Here is an 8,517-nt window from a genome sequence, read left to right on the forward strand (position 1 = left end):
CTTCCTCCCTACTCCATCACCGCCCTGGCAGAGCTACGAGATCCGCATCCCGGCTGACCAGGGCATTGCGGGCCACGTGGCAACCACCGGCCAGATCCTGAACATCCCGGACGCGTACGCGCACCCGCTTTTCTACCGCGGCGTGGACGACAGCACCGGCTTCCGCACGCGCAACATCCTCTGCTTCCCCATCAAGAACGAGAACCAGGGTGCGGGCTCCGGGAGGCTCCGGGAAGGGGGGCGGGCCGGGCCGGGCCGGGGGCGGGGTCTGAGCAGGATGGGGCGGAGCCGAGCGGAGGGTCGGCGACCTTTCCCCCGCCCTGGCGCCTTAGCGTCCGGGAGCAGAAAGGCCTCCGGGATGACCCTGGCCAGGACGTCCCTTGAGGACACCCTGGGAGGGCAGACGCCGCCAGACACATCCACCAGCCGGTCCTAGCCCCTCTCCGGTCCCCAGAGGTCATTGGCGTGGCCGAACTGGTGAACAAGATTAACGGACCATGGTTCAGCAAGTTCGACGAGGACTTGGCGACAGCCTTCTCCATCTACTGTGGCATCAGCATAGCCCATGTGAGTGGGGACAGGGGTGGGGCCGGCGCAGGACTCTCTGTTCTCCTCTCCACATTGACTCTGTTCAGATGGGTCCATGACTCAGAGCCCTGTTCCTGCTGCCGAACCTACTGGTCACCTCTGGCCTCAGTTTCCCATCTGAAAATTGGGGATACTATTTCTATCTTGTCCCATTAGCCTCCTAGCATCAGGGAAAGCGCCAGTTGTCATTACTGCCCACCCTCTTCCCAAAGCAACCTCAGCCCAAGCCCCTGGTTAGCTTCTTTTTGGGAAACGTTGGGTCTCATTGTCCAGAATTGGCAGCTCTGACTTGTGGAAACCAACCGTTAGGTTCCTGAGGCTCTCCCACTTCCTTGCTTCTCTTTCCCTGCTATGGGACGGAAGCTCCATGACTAAAGACTGGTGCAGGCTCAGGAGGGGGTTCAAAGTGCCAGATCAAATGCCAAGAGGACCTGGGGAGGAAGAGGAGCAAGGGGAGGGAGGTCTGGGTGAAAATTGGAGGGGGCTCCCTAGTCTGGGCTGGAGCTTGAAGGCTCGGACTAGGGACAGCATGGGACAGGAAGGGGGGTTCTATCTGACCCCTTGGTCCCCTTCCTGGGCATCCTGGGATTTCACAGGCATCTTGCTTGAGCCCCATTTTCCCCTCTCTCCCCAGTCCCTCCTATACAAGAAAGTGAATGAGGCCCAGTATCGCAGCCACCTAGCCAACGAGATGATGATGTACCACATGAAGGTGAGGCCTGCACGGAGCTTCTGTCCTTCTCAGGGTCCCAGGGTCCCCCGGAGCCCACCCGTTGCTTCCCTGCCTCCCAATTCCTTGGGGGCCCAGGACCAGCCTGGGTTTTCTGATTGCCCTCTCTTGAAGATAAGAAGATAGACCCAGAACAATGCCTCGCCTCCTGTTCTCCTGCTCTCCTTCAAGGCAGCCTCTCCCAAGCAGTTTCTGCTTCAGCCCCAAGGCTGGCAGCAGGACCCAGCCCAGGGAAGAACTCCCCACATCCGGGGAGAACTCCCACCTTGAGAATTCCTGAAGGCTAGGAAGCTCGCTCAGGGCCCTTCCCCCAGCTCCCCTACGTACAGTGGTCCTGCAGTCCTCCACAGTCTGCTGATACTCTGTCTCATTCCCAGACTCTGTTTCAGAAAAACGGTCCTGGGCTTTAGTTCTGAGTGCATGGTGGTCATTTTCCTCTCACCTGTGTCCAAATCAAAGGGTCCCAGACTTTGTGGGTAGAGTCGAAGCTGTGGTCGGAAGGATTGAGGTTAGACTCTGGGAGGTCCCCCCTGAAAGAAGGAACCCTCGAGTTAAGTGTCTGTGAAAGGCTGACGTTGTTTGGGGGGGGCTCATGAAGGGCTGTCCTCTGTCTTTGCTAAGGATAGGCTGTTACAGACGGGGGTTCTCACAGGCAAGCAGGCACAGTATGTGGGCTGGACAACAGTGATCTCTTGCCCAGTGAGGGTGCATTCTGGGTGGGGGTCCCCCCTCCCACTGTGGGATTTTGGGGGTGAGGACACTGGATAGAGGTGGAGGCCATCTTCTAACACCCTGGTTGGTTCCTTCTAGGTCTCTGATGATGAATACACCAAACTCCTCCATGATGGAATCCAGCCTGTGGCCGCCATTGACTCCAACTTTGCCAGTTTCACCTACACCCCTCGCTCTCTGCCCGAGGATGACACTTCCATGGTGAGCTGGCCCTCCCCCATTTGATTGCAAGAGCCAGAGGTTTAAGTTAGATGTGGATAGGAACTTCCTGGCAAGACAGTCATCACCAAAGGCTGGGGAGCCTCCCTCAGGGATGGAGTGGGCGTGTGGTCTGCCAGCATGGGCCCCACGGCCCGCCCAGGGCTCGGGGCTGGACTGGATGATCACCAAGGGCTGCTCCAGAGCCAACAGTGCCCGGGGCGTGTGGCCTCAGGTTTGGTACCTCCTCCCTGGGTTTCTAAGATTTTGTGTGAGCTAGGTTTCAAGAGTCCTTAGATCCTGTTTCTGAAAGTTCATGGCACTGAGAACGCTTGGCTCTACCATTTCATGGTTCTCTAGGTTTTGGGTTTTGTTTTTTTATGGTTCTCTGGTTTAGATCTAAAGTTCTAAGATTCCAAAATTTTGGAGGCTTCAAGAAGGGCCAAGGCAGGGGACCCATTTTGAAACTGACAGTCCCTCTGATCCCTCCCTTCTGCTCTCTCCAGGCCATTCTGAGCATGCTGCAGGACATGAATTTCATCAACAACTACAAAATCGACTGCCCAACTCTGGCCCGGTGCGCACCCCAGCCCTCCCCTCCACGTGCAGGCAGCCCTGGGCTTTGCCTCCCTCTGTCCTCCATTCTCACATCCATTGCCCCAGCACTCCGGAAAGGGGTCTCTGTGGGTGACTGGGAGTGGCCCGGTCTGTGGGAGTGGGGCAGATCCCTGAGTGAGAGGCAATTCCTGGACTCCTGGACCACAAGTAAAGGAAAGGAATGGGGCAAGGTAGAGCCTGAAGGGCTTCCTGGAGGAGGAGAGCCTGAGGCCCCTCTGCTGCCCTCTCTCCTCCTCCCAGGTTCTGCTTGATGGTGAAGAAGGGCTACCGGGATCCCCCCTACCACAACTGGATGCATGCCTTTTCTGTCTCCCACTTCTGCTACCTGCTCTACAAGAATCTGGAGCTCTCCAACTACCTCGAGTGAGTGGTTGCACTGGCCGCCCAGTCTGGCAGCTGCTAGGGTCCCCTTCTTTGGGATAGGGAGGCACCTCCAGTGTGGCAGGCCCCCGACATGCATCGCCTCCTGGAACCCTCTTAACAGTCTCGTGAGGAAAGTTGCATAGCCCCATTTTCTGGGTGGGACCTGTTCACAGTCACATACCCCTGGAGTAGTGAGCCTGTCAAACTCCAAACCAGGGCTGCTTCCCAGGAAAGGGACCCAGGTGTCCTGAGCTCCTGTCCGGTGGCTCCTGGACATCTCGTGCAGCCATTCTTCCTCTGGATGTGTGGGAGGGGGCTGATCTCCCTCTCCCGTCTGCCTCACAACCAGGGACATCGAGATCTTCGCCTTGTTTATTTCCTGCATGTGTCACGACCTGGACCACAGAGGCACAAACAACTCCTTCCAGGTGGCCTCGGTGAGACTCTGCCCTCCTCGTAGTGGGCACCTTCCTGGGGACATCTGGGAATCTCATCCCTCCAGCCTGAGGAGAGGTGGGACCTGGTGAGACCAGGAGCTGGTTTAGAGCTGGGAGGAGGCTCACCGAGGCTTTGCATGGGTTCCAAGACGGGAGAGTGGCGAGGGGCAGGGAGGACAGGGCAATGCCTAGCCTGCTATGGCAGGCACTTACATCGGAATGGGAGGGGTGATGGGGATTTCCTGAACTTTTCCAGAAATCGGTGCTGGCTGCGCTCTACAGCTCTGAAGGCTCCGTCATGGAGGTACCACCATTCCACCCAGTAGCCCTGTACCCATCATCCTCTTAAGGCTGGTGACTTACATAGTTACTGTGACCCACCTCCTCCCTTTCCCAAGCCCTGCTCTCCAGACAGGCCCCGAGGGCTGTAGCCAGCCCCCCAGGACACGTCTGGCTCCTTTTGCTGGATGGGCTTGGAGCGGTGCCGGTGTGGATGGGGGTGTGAGTCAGCCTGCAGGTTTTGCCCGAGCCCGGGTCTGCACAGGGAGGACTTGTATTTAGCATGTTTCTCTTTGCCTATCTGGGAATGCCCTGTGCAACCCCCACCCCACCAGGCCTAGGGTTGCTCTGCCCATCACACCCAATTTTGCCTTAGGTTGTTTGGATTGGGTCTGTCCAACCCCAGATAGAAGCTCCTTGGAGCAGGACAAAATCTGAGACATCTCTGAATTCCCTGCACTTGGCACGGGGCTTGGCACAGAGTAGAAGCCAAACTTGCAAGGTCACCTTGCCCCACGCTGCCCCCCATAACACCCCTCTGGAGACTGCCCCTGTTTGCATGCCCCCGGGAGATGAGGGGCTCACTCCCTCCCAGGAGGCTGCCTGGCAGCCCTGCTTCTGCCCTCTGTGCCCTGGGCTAAACCTGCTCCTCCTAGTGACAGCCCATCGGCATCTGGAGACAGGGGCCTTGCCCTCACCTCATCACTGCCTTTCTTTGTCAGCAAACAAATGTTTGCTGCATGAATTAGTGTCTAGGATTCTGAGGGATCATTTCAGAATGATTCCAGTTTGAGAGGCTCTCAGAGCTTGCCTGGTTGTGTCCCTCCCTGTGACAGCTGAGGGATCTGAGGCTCAGGGCCTGCAGGGACTTGCCCAGGGTCCCACAGAGAGCCAAAACAGAGCCCAGAAAGGGAACCAGGTCCCCAGACTCCCTGTGTCTGCCTGCTCTGCTCACCTTGGGGGGCTGGGGCTGTACCAGGTCTGCTCCCTCTCTTGGGGTCAGCGGTGAGCAGCGTCCCCTATCCCCGCTGGGCCTCCATCTTTCCTCTCCGCCCCCCCCCCAGAGACACCACTTTGCTCAGGCCATCGCCATCCTCAACACCCACGGTTGCAACATCTTCGACCACTTCTCCCGGAAGGTGACGGGGCCAGGGGTGGGGGGAAGGGAGTGGGAGCCCAGAGCTGGCCTGAGGCAGGAGAAGGAGCCGAGGGAGTGGGTGGGGGTGTCTGGCAGGAGGTCTTGACATCACCCCCTCCCCTCACCCTGGCCCAGGACTATCAGCGTATGCTGGACCTGATGCGGGACATCATCTTGGCCACCGACCTGGCCCATCACCTCCGCATCTTCAAAGACCTCCAGAAGATGGCTGAAGGTGCCTGCTTTTAACCCCAGGCCTCAGGGTTGGGGAAGGAGCACCAAGAGGGTGATGTGCCCAGAGAGCAGCCCCAGGGGTTTAGACCCACCCCCTCCAGCATGGAGCCATCAGACCCAGGCAGATCCAGCACCAGCCCTCTGGCTCCCATCCAGGGTGCTGGATTTCTTGGACCACACACGCACGTGGGGTGGGCCCTGGGGGCCTTGCCCTCAGAGAGAGGGGACTGGGTCCTTGACCCCATCCTCTCCCCAACAGTGGGTTATGACCTAACCAACAAGCAGCACCATAGCCTCCTCCTCTGCCTCCTTATGACCTCCTGTGACCTCTCTGACCAGACCAAGGGCTGGAAGACTACCAGGAAGATCGCAGTGAGTGCTTCCCCTCCCCAAGGAGGTGCAGGCTTCACAGCCTGCCCAGTTCTGTGTGGCTCCTGCAGCCCAAACACCCTCTCTGGGCCGAGCTCAGCCTGGCTCAGTTCTGGGGAGACAGAAACCTAGACCACGTCAGGGCGACAGATGGGGAGATTCAGAGAGGGGCATGGACTCACCGGGTGTCACACAGCATGTCAGTGGCTGGCGGAAGCGGGGCCGGAACCCAGCCACTCCTTCCCATCTGGGGCAATCCCCCGGCCAAACTGGGCCTGAGGTGGGGCTGAGGGATGCCTCAGTTTGCCATCTTGGGAATGAGCTGTAGAGGAGCTCGGGTGGATGGATCCCATGCACAGACTGTGACGAGAGTGTTGACGTTTCAGGAGCTGATCTACAAAGAGTTCTTCTCCCAGGGAGACTTGGTACGTGGGGAGTGACCTTGGCCGTCCAGGTTGCGGGGAGGGTCCCTGGCCTGGGGCTGGGAAGGGCTGGGTTAGTTTCATCCTGGTGCCTGATGGAGGGTGAAGGGGCCAGGCCTGACAACTTGTACCTGCAGGAGAAGGCCATGGGCAACAGGCCGATGGAGATGATGGACCGGGAGAAGGCCTATATCCCCGAGCTGCAGATCAGCTTTATGGAGCACATCGCAATGCCCATCTACAAGTGAGAGAACTCGGGGGGCCTACTGGGGGGATGGGGCTGGTTGCGGCAGACACAGGTGCTGGGCTGGCCTGCCCAGCTCCCTCTGGGCCCAGCCGTCTCCCCCTGGTCCATAAATGGGGCCTTCACTTCATGCTCTCCTTGAGTGTCCAGTCCTATGCCTCACACTCGGGTGCAAGTCCTACCTGCAGTGTAGCCGGAATCTCCCGTGCCGCTCACAGCCTGACTTCTGGCCCTACCCCTGCACCCTTGCACCCCCAGGCTGCTGCAGGACCTGTTCCCCAAAGCAGCAGAGCTGTACGAACGCGTGGCCTCTAACCGTGAGCACTGGACCAAGGTGTCTCACAAGTTCACCATCCGCGGCCTCCCGAGCAACAACTCGCTGGACTTCCTGGACGAGGAGTACGAGGTGCCTGAGCTGGATGGCACTGGGGCTCCCGTCAATGGCTGTTGCAGCCTTGATGCTGAATGAGCCCCTCCCCGGGACCCTTCCCTGCCCAGGCCTCCTCCTCACAGCCCTCCACTGGACCACAGGTCCTAGGTTCTAATCCAGGACTTACCGTGCCACCCTGGGCAAGCACCGACCTTCCCGGGCCTCAGCTTTCTTGTCTGTATAATGGAAGCAAGACTTCCAGCCTCACCAAGACTTTGTCATTTGTCCTCCGAGAGCACAGGGGTGACTGAGGAGCAGTGGGCCCTGCCCTGTGCCCCTGACCACATCTTGGCAAGTCCTCCACAGCCACGCTTTTTTCTGAGGCAGCCTGGATGGTTTCTCCCGGGCCACGTTCCTGCTCCACCAGATCTGGCCCTCTTCCCTCTTCCAGGGTCCTCCTGCAAGGAGGATGTGGGACGTCTCAGTGAGCAGAGAGTGGCTCTTAGAAACAGTCATTAGCTCTGCTGGATGACTAGAAATAGCCATGAGGCCGAAGGTGCCCCTTAGGATCGCCCCTATACTTATGGTGGGCACTGGAACCTGGGAAGCTGCCTGGGCCCCACACAGAAGCTGCCAGAGGGCCAGCTCAGTGCTCTGGGCAGAGGGGGTTCAGGAAGAAAGCAGGATGGGAATGGCGGGCAGAAGGATCCTGGGGCTGGAAGACAGGCTCCAGTTGAGTCAATAATGCTTCCTCCTGGCTGTGTGACCCTGGGCAAGTGACTCCCCCTATTTGGGTGAGACAAGAGAGTGAGACAATCCATTTTCTAAGACCCCTTTTAGATCAAAGTCCCGTTGGCTCTGTGGAGTCCCAGGAGAAGCCATGGAATGTCCCTGCCACCCTAGGGCAGAGAGCCAACCCTGAGTCCTTCAGGGGCCCCCTGAGTGTCCCCCCTCTTAGCCCAAGTCCCTTCCCCATCCCTGCAGCCAGAGAGGGCTGCCTCAGCCCTAGCAGGGCTCCTGTCTTCTTCAAGGCCATATCTACCCATGCCCTGGGGCTTGGAAGACCCCCATAGGGCCGGGCCTCTTGGGTCAGCCCGGCTGCTGGCTTCTCCCTTCTCTGTGTTGTTCTGTATGTGTTGTGGGGTGGGGGGAGGGGGGCCACCTGCCTTACCTATTCTGAGTTGCCTTTAGAGAGATGCGTTTTTCTAGGATTCTGTGCAACTGTTGTATATGGTCCCGTGGGCTGACCGCTTTGTACATGAGAATAAATCTATTTCTTTCTACCAACCCTCTCCCATGGGGCTATTTCCAGATATTGTGCACGGAGATGGGGGAAACAGAATTGGGGCCAGCAAATGCTCTTTAGAACTCCTTGGCTACCGGAACCCCCACCCCTTGCGCCTAGCTCCTCTTCTAGGAGAGTCACAGACCTGTCAGAGTACCCCTGGACCAGTCCTCTACCAGACTGTAGGGTCTTAGAGGTGGATGGCGGATGAGGAGGCCTGGCCATGGAGCAGTGAGAGGACATGTTGGCTGGCAGAGATTGTGGACTGGAAAGAAAGAACTGAGGGGCTGAAGCAATCAAGGAGGCTGCCTGGTGGAGGCAGCCTAAAGCTCCTCCTAAACCCTCTGTCTGCTGGCCTACAGGTCATGAGTGCCCATATAGCCAGGGCCTAAGCCTCTGAAACCCCTCCTGGCTTTTCCTATCTGTGTCCCCATAAGTCCTGCCGAAGAAGCACCCCTGAGTCTGATTCTACACCAGATGCAGCCCGAGTTGTGTCGATTTAGTTCCCTG

At 58.4% G+C, this 8,517-nt stretch overlaps 1 protein-coding gene across 3 annotated transcripts in view; it reads left to right on the forward strand.

Annotated features, from left to right (window-relative positions):
* PDE2A (phosphodiesterase 2A) overlaps positions 1 to 8,019 on the forward strand; it is a 91,068-nt gene extending 83,049 nt beyond the window's left edge. For 2 of the 3 annotated variants that reach the window (XM_027580599.2, XM_027580600.1), the window contains exons 19-32: positions 32 to 209; positions 455 to 567; positions 1,223 to 1,300; positions 2,129 to 2,251; positions 2,755 to 2,825; positions 3,107 to 3,229; positions 3,579 to 3,666; positions 3,923 to 3,970; positions 5,010 to 5,084; positions 5,219 to 5,318; positions 5,577 to 5,689; positions 6,073 to 6,111; positions 6,246 to 6,352; positions 6,611 to 6,821. In XM_027580599.2, the coding sequence (XP_027436400.1) occupies positions 32 to 209; positions 455 to 567; positions 1,223 to 1,300; positions 2,129 to 2,251; positions 2,755 to 2,825; positions 3,107 to 3,229; positions 3,579 to 3,666; positions 3,923 to 3,970; positions 5,010 to 5,084; positions 5,219 to 5,318; positions 5,577 to 5,689; positions 6,073 to 6,111; positions 6,246 to 6,352; positions 6,611 to 6,821 (1,467 nt within the window). Of the gene's footprint in view, positions 1 to 31; positions 210 to 454; positions 568 to 1,222; positions 1,301 to 2,128; positions 2,252 to 2,754; positions 2,826 to 3,106; positions 3,230 to 3,578; positions 3,667 to 3,922; positions 3,971 to 5,009; positions 5,085 to 5,218; positions 5,319 to 5,576; positions 5,690 to 6,072; positions 6,112 to 6,245; positions 6,353 to 6,610 lie in introns of all 3 variants that reach the window. The other variant, XM_027580598.2, reaches the window with a different exon arrangement.
* Positions 8,020 to 8,517: the final 498 nt, after the last annotated feature.

Source organism: Zalophus californianus, chromosome 11 (assembly GCF_009762305.2).
Source record: "Zalophus californianus isolate mZalCal1 chromosome 11, mZalCal1.pri.v2, whole genome shotgun sequence".
NCBI lineage: Eukaryota > Metazoa > Chordata > Mammalia > Carnivora > Otariidae > Zalophus > Zalophus californianus.